Source organism: Anolis sagrei, chromosome 4 (assembly GCF_037176765.1).
Source record: "Anolis sagrei isolate rAnoSag1 chromosome 4, rAnoSag1.mat, whole genome shotgun sequence".
NCBI lineage: Eukaryota > Metazoa > Chordata > Lepidosauria > Squamata > Dactyloidae > Anolis > Anolis sagrei.
The window spans coordinates 229,037,780-229,052,281 of record NC_090024.1 but is presented as its reverse complement, the minus strand read 5'-3'; the positions used below and the strand labels follow the sequence as shown (position 1 = coordinate 229,052,281).

At 41.7% G+C, this 14,502-nt stretch overlaps 1 protein-coding gene across 1 annotated transcript; it reads left to right on the top strand.

Moving 5' to 3' along the window:
* The first annotated feature begins 4,170 nt into the window (after nucleotides 1-4,170).
* On the top strand, nucleotides 4,171-11,276 carry LOC132773086 (cathepsin Z-like). The gene is made up of 7 exons (XM_067468212.1): nucleotides 4,171-4,328; nucleotides 4,414-4,620; nucleotides 4,901-5,064; nucleotides 6,873-7,052; nucleotides 7,428-7,578; nucleotides 9,677-9,839; nucleotides 10,807-11,276. Exons 1-7 carry the CDS (start codon nucleotides 4,186-4,188, stop codon nucleotides 10,918-10,920), a joined length of 1,122 nt encoding a protein of 373 aa, XP_067324313.1. The 5' UTR covers nucleotides 4,171-4,185; the 3' UTR covers nucleotides 10,921-11,276.
* Nucleotides 11,277-14,502: the final 3,226 nt, after the last annotated feature.

Below are 14,502 nucleotides of genomic sequence, written 5' to 3'. Positions count from 1 at the left end.
GAGAACTCTGATATGACATTCACAGCAGTTGCAAGATCCATGCTGAGTTTACGGAGCGCTAACTATTTTTACACTTAATTTTTTTATTTGTTTACCACATTTGTACCCTGCCCTTCTCACCCCGAAAGGGACTCCGAGCAGCTTATATATATAGGCACAATTCGGCTTTGAGAGCAGTTTGCATCAATTGAAATAAACTGAGTACAAATGGGGAAAGAGATAGAGGAAGAGAGAAGCTGGGCCATTTTAAAAATCAGCTGTAAAAGTGGGGAAAAATAGCAACTGTCCCTGTCAAAGTTACATATTATGAATACTTGCATATTCATAATGAGAAATTTGGTCATAATGAGATGGGATCCAAGTCTGAACACAACCTTCATTTATGTTTCATATACACCTTATGGAAACACCTTGCAATTTTATACAATAGTTTTAATAATGTGGTGCATGAAACAACGTTTGTTTTAGTTGAACCATCAGAAACCAATGGTGTCATTGTCTCAACTACTTATGTGGACAATTTTGCATTTTGGAATATTTCAGATTTTGGAATTCCAATTAAGGGACGGTTAATTTGTATACACATAATAGCTACTTCCTCCAAAGTACTCAGCACTCATTGTCCATTAACAGAGCCCTGAAAACAAGGTTCCACGGTCCTGACGTCCCAGCCCCAGTGGAAAAGCCATAGCCACATATGTCTCCTGCTGATAGTGGAGTGGTTTTGCTATCTCTCAGCACACTCTTTGACAGTATTTCTGTTGCTTCTGCACATTAGCCATATTGGAGTGTGATATGCGATGCAGGCAAAGTCTGGCAAAAATAAGAAGTTTAGTTTAAAACAGAATGACTGCAACTGCCCAAATCCCTCACATAGCAATGACAGTATCCATAATGGCTGGAAGATTTTATAATCTGCAGCTCAGAAAGTTATTTTTTGCAAGCTCTGCATACAAGGTTTCCTCACATGACAGTCTGATTATATGAAGAAGAATGAGAAAGAAGGCATTAAGCCCTTTAAAACATACAGATGCCAGAATTGGGGACAAATACATTCCAATGGAAATAGCATTGGAGGAAAAGGGACAGCAGCTTAAGAGCTGTGGAGTGACATTTGATTAAAAAAGTTTAAATGCTTCTCCCTAAACTACAAATCCCACTTGAGCTTTTCTTGTTCCATGGGATAACACCATAAAAGTTAGCGTGGCATTATACATATGTTGTGTGAAAATGCCCTCAGTCTTTTTTAGGTTTGCCAAAGCTAAAAGTGGAGGGTGCAACTGTGTCTTTAATGGTCGTAGAAGGAGATGTTTAGTAGGTATTACAGATAAGAATAAGCACCTGCTGAAATTCCCTCTTCTATACAACTATTAGTAATAGAAGAGCCCTCTCCAGTTCTCATTCCTGGAACTTTAGAATTGTTTTTGGGGCATACAAGACCCGTTCACACTTCATAATTAAAATACTATATTGCACTTTAACTGTTGATGCTTGTGTCTAGGAAATCCTGAAGGTTTGAGAAGGCATTGTCGCTCTCTGGCAGAGAATTGTAAATATCCATCTCTGAATTTCAAATCCCAGGATTCCACAGGATTTTGCCAAAACAGTTCAAGAAGAATCATAGCACTATAACAGATTAGTGCGACAGGGATCTAACGTTTTATTGAGCAGAAGGTTTCCTGGACTTCAGCTCCTTTCACTCAGTGCAGCGAGGAAGAAGGTCTGAAGGACACCTCTGCTTCTTTTCTTTCTTGCCTTTCTTGCTAAAGATATTAGAGATATTAAACTCTCATGCGTGATTATGCAGCTAAGGCAAACAATAAGAAGATGGTCCTCTTTCACTGCAGGGCACAGAACTTTGTTCTAATATTCCAAAAAGGATAAAGTCATTGACCATACCTATGGCCAGCAGGCTGCTTTAGTGCTCGGGAGGAAGAGTTAAAGAAGACTAATGGGAGCTGCCCTCCGATATCTGCCACCTGAGACAGTTGGTTCAAGAGCTAGCCTTGTTGAGCTGATATCCAGACACATATTGGCCAATGTATAGTAAAGGTAAAGGTTCCCTTGACATTAAATCTAGTTGAGTCCAACTCTGGGGGTCATGCTGATCTCAATTTCTAAGCCAAAGAGTCATTGTTGTCCATGGACACGTCCTAGGTTATGTGGCTGGCATGACTGTATGGACCGTCTTTAACTTCCTGCCAAAGCGGTACCTATTGATCTACTCACATTTACATGTTTTCCAACTGCTAGTTTGGTAGAAGCTGGGGCTAACAACGGGAGCTCACCCTGTCCCATGGATTCAAACCACTGCCCTTCCGGTCAGCAAGTTCTGCAGCTTAGTAGTTTGACTTGCTGCGCCATTGCGGTTCCCTTTGACCAATGTATATTGATGGGTAGTATTTATTCCATACTTCCAAGGTCTCCCTGGTAGATTCTCCCATTGCTATCTGGCGAGTTGATATATGTTTGGTGTATTCATGTTGCCAGTGTGAAAACTGGAGATGATTCCTGTACTTTTAAATGATTGTTTAGAAGAGGGAATTTCAGCTGTCATTGATTTTCATGCAAGCTGGTAACAAGCAACCCGTAATGAAAATCTTATTTAGCACAAACAGGAGCCAGCTCAAGTTTCCACTCTGGCAACCCTGCCCAAATGCCATCTACTTGTACAGGAAATACAATTATAGTACAATGACTTCTTTAACCATATCCTTAAATGGACAATAGTTGTTAATAATGTGGAAACCCTTATCAGCTGGTCACAAGACTGCAGACGTTCGTTTTATTCAAAGTATTTCTATTTAACCCTTTTCTTGAACTTCTTCCAAAATGTCAAGCAGAACAAGGCTCTCAAAATCCATGTGTTTTGTAGCAGGGGTGGACGGGGCATGAGGAAGGAGACCAACATGTCAAACATATACAACTGGATATTACCAAATTGATAGTGAAGAATGTATAAGTTGCCGTCCTCCTCAAACTCGCTTCTGCATTTCTCTTTAATGCCGCTGCCACCACTCAAATATTATTACTCACCTGAAGTCTCATTTTTAAATGGTTTGATGGCCTTACGTAAGATGAAGCACGGATTTGCCTTTAGCAGTATGCATAAATGTAGGTAGAAATGGAGAACAGGAAAACACTTTTAGAGATAGCTACTGAAAATTAGAAAAAGAGAGTATTTATTTTGCCCGTTGGAAAGAATGTGGCTGTCAGTTTAGATTGTTTTCTGTCCAGATGGTAATGATGCGATAAAAAATCACATTACAATTTTTAGAAAGTGCTATCCTAATAGTAAATGTGCCATGTGTTTAAGTGCAAAATAGTGTGCAAATAGATTATGAATTTGCCCTAGAATCATAGAATCATAGAATCAAAGAGTTGGAAGAGACCTCATGGGCCATCCAGTCCAACCCCCTGCCAAAAAGCAGGGATGTTGCATTCAAATCACCCCTGACAGATGGCCATCCAGCCTCTGTTTAAAAGTTTCCAAAGAAGGAGCCTCCACCACACTCCGGGGCAGAGAGTTCCACTGCTGAACGGCTCTCACAGTCAGGAAGTTCTTCCTCGTGTTCAGATGGAATCTCCTCTCTTGTAGTTTGAAGCCATTGTTCTGCGTCCTAGTCTCCAGGGAAGCAGAAAACAAGCTTGTTCCCTCTTCCCTGTGGCTTCCTCTCACATATTTATACATGGCTATCATATCTCCTCTCAGCCTTCTCTTCTTCAGGCTAAACATGCTCAGCTCCTTAAGCTGCTCCTCATAGGGCTTGTTCTCCAGACCCTTGATCATTTTAGTCGCCCTCCTCTGGACACATTCCAGCTTGTCAAAATCTCTCTTGAATATTCCAGGTGTGGTCTGACCAAAGCGGAATAGAGGGGTAGCATTACTTCCCTGGACCTAGAGACTATGCTCCTATTCCCTCTGGAAACAATGGCAGCAATTGGAAGACAAATCGAAAAACATGGCAGTCATGAATGCCAGTTGACATAGAGGAGAGCAATACACCCCATCCAAGAAAACCAAAAGAAAAAGGTTATCCAAGTATATGCCAGAATACAGTTAAAAGGAACATGCTTATGAGCAGTCCATAGTTTACCGTTGAAAGTCTGCGGGAGTATTCTGGCAGTTGAACATATCAGTGCAGATGGCAATCAATACAGATGCTAAAGTTGAGATAGGAAAGAATGTGTGAACAGAAACAATATAAAAATGCTGCTCAGATGATAAAGCAATTCAGTTCCATCTTTGGCTTCAATGGCAGACAGGACAATATCCTAAAGGAAGGAAACCTCTGGCTAGCTGCATTTTATAGAAACAACAACAGCAGGTAGGAGCATATTTCCTGCTTTAACATTTTCTTATTGTAATAGTTTTAAAGCTGAAGTCTATGGAGATATCCTTGTTTTTTGTAGGTCTCTTGGAGTTGTGTGCACCCTACTTTTGCTGGGGCTGTTACAAGAGTTGGAAGCCATGCCCGTAAATGCCCACTTGCCCTCCTTCCTCCTGGCACTTCTGCTCTGTGCCTATGTCGGCCATTCTCCTGCATCAGCTGCTACTCTCCACTTCAAGGAAGGGGAGAGTTGCTACAAACCAATGCCACACAGGATTCAAGGAGTTAGGTAAGGTGACAATCCAAGCTAACCCTAGCCCCCCTTGTTGAATCTACTTATTTGGAAGTTGTTAAACAGAGTCTGGATGGCCATCTGTCAGATGTGGCTTGATTGTGTATTCCTCCATGTCAGAAACATGTTGGACTAGATGACTCTTGGGATCACTTGGAGATCTATGATTCTAATTTATTTCTGGCTTCCACTTATCAAAATGTAGAAGGAAATGCTATGATCCTTGTCTGACTATAGAAAAATACTAATGGTCTTCATCCTGTTTCTTGCATTTCAGAACTTACCCTCGTCCGCATGAATACCTGAAGATGTCAGACATCCCCAAGAGGTGGGACTGGCGAAATGTGAACGGCGTCAATTATGCAAGCCCTACTCGCAACCAGGGCGTCCCACAGTTCTGTGGATCTTGCTGGGCTCATGGCAGCACCAGCGCCCTGGCCGGTATGTGGCTGTTATTGTCCTGTTGTGATTATTATCCTGTCCTTGTCCCCATCTCCCATGGAGCAGCAGTAGAGCAAGTGCATCTGTAAGGCATATGTATCCCTTAATGTGGCCCATTCTCCCATACCGAAAGGTCTCCATCAAAACAACCACAGTGATGTCCCAGATGTCTCCAGAGAATCATTAACTTTTTCAAAAGGCTATTTTTGGGACCTTCAGGATGCAGGTTTGAAGGAAAATGAACAGATGAGGGTTTATTAATTGTTCTAGACCAGGCATGGGCAAACTGCAGCCCTCCAGGAGTTCAGGCAAAACAACTAGAGGGCTGAGCTTTGCCCATACCTGGTCTAGAACAATTAATTCCCAAATTCTCTGAACTTGTATATCTCTGTTACAGGAATCTACTACAGGGGAAAATTTTGCTCTAGGCTTCCTGCCTCAGCCTTACAATCTAATTAAGACATGACACAAAGAGAAGGGGGATGGCTGTGTGGGATTGCATTAAGTCCAGCTGATACTAATCTTCTTCCTTTCCTCCAAGGCAGTGGTTCCCAAGCTTTTTTTGATCAGTGACTACATGACCAGGAACCATAATCCAACATTAGTACCAAAAAGATTATGAATCAGTTTTTGGTCAACTTTAGATTTGGTTTGGTTACTTCGCGTGCTGATTCAGAAAACTGCTTTGGATAGACCACATCAGCTCTAGTTTCTGATATAGAATATATGCCATTCAGTAGTCGCCATCCTGCTCACCCACAGAAAACCATATTTAATAATCTAGAGCTGAGGTGGTTATAGTAACCTTTCATGGATAGTCAGCCTCTCCCCTCCCAACATCCCTGTTGTCTTGGTGCTATAAGAGGGTTTCACGAGATCAGTTGCTCTCATTGAAGTGTGGTTTCAAGGCAACAGTGTAGTAATGGTGATACAGCTGACCTTTTTTGGTTTTGTTTTTGCGGACCACTAGTGGTCCACAGACTACAGGTTGAGAACCACTGCTCCAAGACAAAGGCAGTGGTACTTGGGATAGAGGATGGGACTTTATCTACTTCTGGACATCAGCTTGATTCACTCCTCAGTATTATGCTGTTAAGGGAGACATGTTCCAATAATTCCCTTTTATTTCCACCCCACCTTGAAACCATAGCCTTACCATTCAATGTGGTTCCCCAGCCACTTGAAGTGGAATATGTTAGGCAATACATGTTAGAATCAATTGAAACTTGGGTGCAAACATATTTTTCTTCTCAATGCCGAGATCAGATACACACAAAGGTGCACAGAGGTCACACTCAGAGTGGTTCCAGGTGAGACTTTTATCATGCCGACACCATGACTCATTCACTGACTTTTCTGATTGTTAGAGGAATTAGATAAATGATTGTTGCTCCTAGCCAAAATCTTGCATCACTTAACAGGGGAAATCCCAACATTACCATCTTATGTAACTGAAATAATTTCTCTGAGTGCAGTTCTCTGTGTAGTCTTGTGTGACTTCCAGTGCCCCATACGGAGATATCAGCAAGCTTGAAGAAGTTTCAAAGGGAGACAAAAAAAACTTTAGAGGAAAACGGGATAGGCAGGCTAACAAACTGTAAGTTAAAAACAAATAATATTCTCAAACCGTTGAAAATGGGAAAATCTGATAGTGTGTGTAGAATAGAGTTTTCTAGCGAAGGGCATGACTTGATGGAAATCCAAATTCCACTCATGCTATTAGATCTGTAACATATTCCACAAACTGCAGAATGTTAGTAGTTTCTATCTGTGCCTTTAACCAACTGCTGTTTGCCTCCACTTCTCAGACCGCATCAATATCAAAAGAAAAGGGGCCTGGCCTTCTACTTTTCTCTCTGTTCAGCATGTTGTGGATTGTTCTGGTGGTGGGAGCTGCAATGGTGGAAATGACATGTTTGTGTGGTCATATGCCAACAGCCATGGCATCCCGGATGAGACATGCAGCAATTATGTAGCTAAGGATCAAGGTAAGACCTGGATTTCTGTTTTATTTTTCTATTCTATCATAAATTCTGTTTCTTAGTCAGAATTGCTTAACTCACAAATAATTAAAACAGAAAAGTAGAGTATAATACAGAGAATGGATGTTGGAGTTTGCAAACATTCTGTACCTGGCAAACACAGGAAAGGTGGAAGAGGTCAGAGGTCTGACTCTGTAGCCATGATTAATCCTTTCACTGCTTTTTTCAGATGCCTTTAAAATCTACTAGTTTTTCCTTTCTTATGGATCAAATCCAGATGAAAGGAAGTCATTGCAGAATTTCATGTCAACCTTTTTGGTTATTGGATGAAAGGCAACTTTCCATGTCAGTCAAAGCTTTCTCTTACCAACATTTTTGCAGATTGCAAACAGTTTACAGCATGTGGAACATGTGTTATTTTCGACAAATGTTATGTGGTAAAGAACTACACCCTCTGGAAAGTGGGAGATTATGGATCTATCAGTGGGAGAGAGGATATGATGAAAGAAATCTACAAAAATGGACCAATCAGGTAAATTTATTTATTCACTGTATTTATATTACCCTCTTCTCACCTCAAAGGGGACTCAGGGCGGATCACAGAACACATATATGGCAAATATTCAATGCTATGATAGACTGACAAGGCAGACAACTGTATATAGATAGAGGTATATATACGTTTTCCCATCTTCGGCATCTTGGAGGTTTGTATTTGGCTCCAGCCAGGCATGCAGCCGGGGGGGGGGGGGGAGGCTTGAGGGGCTTCAGCTCCCCCCCCCCAAATTCTCATGGTGGTCCGTGAGAAGCCCTTATTGGTACATTATTTAAACTGTTATATTTATTCATATCATGATCTGATCACCATGCTCAATATATCCCATATGCATGGGGGTATTGGGGTAACGATACAAAAGGTTTCCTAGGGTTGACTCTCTTTCACTCAAACTCAGCCCCCCCCCCCCCAAAAAAAAAATCAAACTCAACCCCTCCCGAATCAAAATCCTGGCTATGGCCTGGCTCCAGCCATTGTGTGTGTGGTGGTGGTGGGGTGCCGTCGCTCCATCTTTCCTGCTGGAGAGTTTTGTTCATAAACTTCCTCCTAGATCAAATCACCAGAATTTATCTGGCATTTCCTTATGGGTGCCTTAAGTACCTCCCTGCTTTAAAGCAGTACTTATTTATCTACTCACATTTGCTTTCGATCTGCTTGATAGGCAGAAACTGGGCTAAAGGCCAGGAGCTCACCCCAACCTGGACTTTAATCTGTCAACCTTTTGATTGGCAAGATTTACTGCAGCTGGTGGTAAACCTGCTGTGCTAAAGCCTGACCTTTATAGACAGTGACTAGATAATACTATATTTCTTCAATTCTGAGACACCATACTTTCTACTTTCAGTACCAACAACATATCAGACAAGGCCACTCCACAATATATTAAGTGATGTATTATAATTTGACAAAACCAACAATTTTCAAAAACCAGCACGTACAGATGAAACTATTTATCTCACACCATCATTGGGTAATAATGACAGTTCTGAACAGAGTGCCTACAAATTATGAGATATCAATCAGAAAGCAAATTAGCATAGAGAAGGTAAACTGGGTTATGAAAACATTTTCATGGTTATATCTAACTACAAGGAGGGATGGAGGGATGGAGGGATGGATAGATATAAAAATAACAGTAAATTTGTGCTGTACAAATATTTCTTAGGTAAGTCATTTTGGTGTAACCTCCAGTGAAGATTTGTATTGCCTACATGCTGTGGTGACACCACTGCTTCAGGTTCTTCACTCTATTGATTGAGGAATCAGTGGTAGTAGTAATAATAATCATCATCATAGAATCATAGAGTTGGAAGAGACCATCCAGTCCAACCCCCTGCCAAGAAGCAGGAAAATAGCATTCAAATCACTCCCGACAGATAATCATCTACTCATCATCATACACTTTATTTATATTCCACCCTTCTCCCCTGGGGACTCAGAGCTGAATACAGCATTTACACACACAGGCAAACATTCAATGCCTTTTACAATCATATACAATGAGATGCACAAACAAAGACAGAGGCTTCTCCTTTCATTTCCGGCTTCTGGAGGCGGTGCTCATCTCTGTCTCTGGGGAAGTGCTTTCCTCCATTTTCAAGCTGAGGACCCTGCGTTCTCACCTCCTAGTTGTATAGCCGGCAAGATTGCTGGTAATGTCTCTTGTCTTTTCCTGCTGGTTGTACGTATTTATCTACTCATGTTTGCATGTCTTTGAACTGCTTAGTTTGCAGGAATTGGAGCTGACAGATGGGAGCTGACCACCTCTCAAGCATTGGAACTGCCGACCTTCAGGTCGGCAGTTCAGCAGCACAAGGGTTTAACCCACTGTGCCACAGCAGCTCCAAAAGTAGTAGACATGCTATTTTGTGGCACTACCTTCAAGTTAATACAGAAGCTTTGTTACACAGCCTTTTAGTATGGTTATGAGCCTGTAAGGTTATGTTTCTTATTGAGAGTTTCAATATTCTGAGATAATCAGACTATGATCCTTTATTTCGGCAGCAGTATCTACAGTGTACATTGAATCTCAGCAGCATCTTTCAAATGGTATTTTGTTATTGTTTTTAAACAGCTGTACAATTATGCAGACTCCAAAGCTAGATGATTACAAAGGAGGCATTTTTACCGAATACAGAGTGTCAACAAGGGCAAATCACATTGTCAGCGTTTCTGGCTGGGGAGTAGAAGATGGAATCGAATATTGGATTGTCCGCAACTCTTGGGGCGAGCCCTGGGTAAGACAGGAAATGGAAACACAAGTGAGATGAGTGTGTGGCTCTTTAAGGCTTTAATTGAATGAATAGAGTCCATGGTGGGTGTGATGATGATCAACACTATTCCATCAAAGAGGATGCAAGAGGGAGGAAAACCCTTTTCAGTCTTGAGCAGTGTAGGCTGGGGATGGCTAGGTCCAAAATTACATCTGTCAAGCATGTAGATGTATGGATACATATAGACTTAGAATGTTGCCAGGGCAATTAAAGTGGAACATAACACTATAGGATAGCTTGAAAGGACCGTAGAACATGAGAAGAGTCATACTGACTCCAGGCTATAGATTGTGCATCTCTGGTGCAGATAAAGAAACAATGGGGGTTTACTTCATAATGATTTGTACTTCTCAGAGGCCTTATAGTTGCATTGCAGGAATAAGATGAGGGTCTAAACCGGAGTAATATCCAAAGATTAAGATACAAGTATGGAGGTACTAAGTCATCTGTTACCAAAGAACTGTCTCCTCCAGACCTATTGTTTATCCTGAGATTCCTGTTGCTACTCATTTAGTCAAACCTGTACCGATCATCACAGAAGCCTCTGCTGCATTCTTCAAAGGGAAAGGTCATCTTGACCCCTTCCAAGAAGCTGAGTCAGATTACTCCTTCAAAGCATTCAGCAGCATCCAAGGCAAGCCAGACTAACTCCTGGCCATGACACAAACCACCACCAAAAAATTGGTTTTCCCTGGTCTAAATCTCTTAGGAAAGATGCCTGGCCTAACCTCGTGGCTATAATTGATCAGCTGTCATATTATGTGGTTCTGTGTCTACCCAAATATCCTATCCCAACCACTTGCACCCTTCTGGAATAACCCAGGACAGTTCAATTCACTCTTGGTGCACAAGCGTTTTAAAAGTAGTATCCTAACCCTTTGCTTCAACTTGAGCTTCTTCCAATATGCCTTTATCAATTAATGTTTTGCAGGGGGAACGTGGCTGGTTTAGAATCGTGACGAGTGCATATAAAAATGGAAAAGGCAATGACTTCAACTTGGGCGTGGAAGAACGTTGCACTTATGGAGACCCTATCATACCTTGAACCTGCATTTGAACTCTCTTTGCAGGCATGTCTTCTGAAAGAAATCACACAGAATGTTTTTTTTCTTTCCTTAAAAAAAATAATAGCCTAGAGACATATGTTTGTTTTGTTACCTTTTCTATTCAAACCTGCACATAACATTCACCCAAAGGAGTGGGAAGGGGCAGAGAGGGGGGGAGACTGCATCCTCTGTGGCATCTCATGCAATGTTCTGTTTACATTCAGTTGTGTCTCTTTTTTGGCAGAGTTTGAGAGCTTAAGAATGAAAGAGAGGTGAAGTACATCATTATTTACTAAGTTACCCCCTCCCCAGTCTTTTTCCTACATGTTTCCAAATATAGCTCTTTTGCATTTCATTAGTCTCTGCCTCTCTGTTGGTCAGAAAGAGATGGAAACGTATGGAGTCTGAAAGAATATGCTTTAGAACGATCTGCGTCATCCTAATCTATGAGCTGTTTAATAATAGGATACACTGCCTGGGATTGTGGTAATATCATCTTCCTTGGAGAATTTTCAATAGAGATAGGATGGCCATCTGTTGGGAGTGCTTTGATGGTGCAAAGAAGACTTTCCAAATGAACCTTAACTGCAGTAACTGATAGCGTGCATATCAGAGAGGAAGTGAATCCAGATTGCTGAACTTCATCTTGAAATGGCAGTTGACTGTCCTCTAATGCCAATATGATAGAACGCTGATCTGATGCCAATTTGAACGCTGATCTGCCCTCAACTCATTATCTTCAACCACAATATGATCTCTACTGGTCTGTACTGGGCTACTCTGGGTTATACTTAGCTATACTGGGCCCATAACCTTTGTTGGGTGAGTAGACTTATTAACAAAACACACTCTCCATGAATATTAGTAGCAGTGCTACCCAGTACCAGTAGCCCAAGTGATAAACAAAAACACCGACCAATGTTATCTCTTCCATAGGAGGCTTTTCTTTGTAGTAAAATAATAGAGTTACACTATTTACAAGATCTAGGTTTCCATAACCCAAATAAACAAATACATAGTAGCTTTACACGCAGAAGCCTTTATACTGGAGCTTTACACATGAGGCTTCTCTCATACCAGGCCTTTCTCATACTGTGAAGCCTACCTCACAGAGAAGCCTCCTCAACCAGACTGAGGAGTTCCCTCAGTGAAGCAAACTAACACTAACAGGCCTGGGTCTGGTCACTCTCCTCAGGGTGACACTAGCTTTGGCCCACTAACTCTAACAGGCTACAGCCTGCTAGCTCTTTCAGTGCTTGACTCACACTTTTGCAATCAAAACATACCTAGTTGATTTTTAATATTTCTGACAAATTTTAAATAGAGATAGGATGGCCATCTGCTGGGAGTGCTTCGATGGTGCAAAGAAGACTTTCCAAATAAACCTTATAGCAGTAACTGACAGCTTCCATATCAGAGAGGCAGTGAATCTAAATTGCTGAATTTCTTTTAGAAATGGGAATCAGCACTTTGGATAGTTCCTGTAAAGTTGTATTCAGTAACACTTGGACATGGAAGGCATTGTTATTGGCTAAAACACTGATTCCCTGGTAGTAATTATTTATTTATTTATTTATTTCGGGCACTTCTACCCCGCCCTTCTCAACTCCCTAGGGGGGATTCAGGGCAGCTTACAACCGGCACAATTCGATGCCAACAATTCATCAGATAAAATACATGACAGCAATAACCACAATAATTAAAACATTCAATTAATACAATAACAACTAAAAAGCCAATCTAGTGGCCAATGTTCACCGAGTTCTAAAATCCGTAAGTCCATTCAGCATTACCATAGTCCTTTCCAAATTCTGGTCGTCATTACCTTGTCAGTCTGCCAGATTACCCAAAAGCCTGGTCCCATATCCATGTTTTCAGCTTCCTTCTGAAGGAGAGGAGGGATGTTGATTACCTAATTTCCCCGGGGAGTGAATTCCACAGGTGAGGGGCCACCACTGAGAAGGCCCTGTCCCTCATCCCCACCAACCTCACTTGTGATAGAGGCAGGGCCAAGAGCAGGGCCTCGCCAGAAGATCTTAAACTCCGAGGTGGAACATAGAAGGAGATACGTTCGGACAGGTACTCTGGGCCTGAGCCATATAGGGTTTTATAGGTCAAAACCAGCACTTTGAATTGTGCTCGGAACTGGATCAGCAGCCAGTGGAGCTGACATAACAGAGGAGTGGTATGTTCCCTGTATGACGCTCCGGTGATTCATCTAGCTGCCGCCCGTTGGACTAGATATTGGATTCTTGAGGTCTGGAAATCCTATATATTTATACAAACATGCAAAAATAAACCCCACAGCCCAGTCAAATCTCATACCAGAAGGCTTGTGTAGGATACCTTGCAAGAGCTGATTGGGCAATTCAAGCAAGATGGCTGTGGTGAGGAGCAATCCCAGCCTGTTTAGCCAATAGGAATCATCGAATCACAAGAGTTGAAAGAGACCATGAGGGTCATCCTGTCCAACCCCCTGCCATGCAGGAAAAGCAAAACTGAAGTATCCCCAACAGATAGCCAGTTGCAATCCAGCTTCATCTGGAATTGGAATTCTAAAGGTGGAGAAAAAATATCCCAGCTATTTAACAGAGCTACAATTCCTAAGTTTTGTTAGAAAAAGTCATGGTATACATTTCACTTTCATGAAGCAGAAGCGAAAAGGGGAGAAAGGCAAGTCTCACAAAAAACACAACGTGTTGCTTTTTTCATCACCTGCTCCTTGACATCATGGCCACAGTTCTCCATTTCTGGGATAGATTGATAGATAAATGTTCAGCTACAGTAAAGTAAAGCTTTCCCCTTGACATTAAGCTTAGTCATGTCTGACTCTAAAAGGTGGTGCTCATCTCTATTTCTAAGACAAAGAGCCGCCATTGTCTGTAGACGCCTCCTAGGTCATGTGTCCAGCATGACTGCATGGAGCATCATTAACTTCCCGCTGAAGAAGTACCTATTGATCTACTCACATTCACATGTTTTCAAATTACTAGGTTGGCAGAATCTGGGACTAAGAGGAGGAGCTTACCCCACTCCCTGGATTCAAACCACGAGCCTTTCAGTCAGCAAGTTCAGCAACTCAGCAGTTTAACCCTCTGCGCCACCTGGAGCCATTCCACTACAATACCTTCTGAAAATTAGATGGTTTTTCACTAATTAAAAGGCTGCCCCTTCCACCCAGCAGTTGTACATGTTTTCAGTGTTTTGTGGCAATACAATGAAAGACAGAAAGACACACAGTTCCTTGAAAGCAGAACCTGTAGTTTTAAGCATTTGCGAAGTAATAAGGTTCTCAGACTCATGGGTTATGCGTATTGTGAGTGACCACAGAATTCATGCAAGTTACAATTAGGAAGAGCTGAGCTTAGAAAGAAGAAAACAAATAGGTTTTCATAAAGATTTCTCCTGAGGGAAGGAAAAAAATAGTATCCTATGTAGTACTTGCTAAATGTGAAATAATTTCCCAGAAGAGAATTGACAGGAAGGATATTTAAATAATACCTAAATACCCTAAAACTATGGTGAGGCACCTGCACACTTTGGCAGAAAACGTTAAAGGTCTTGTAAAGCACTGCGCTATG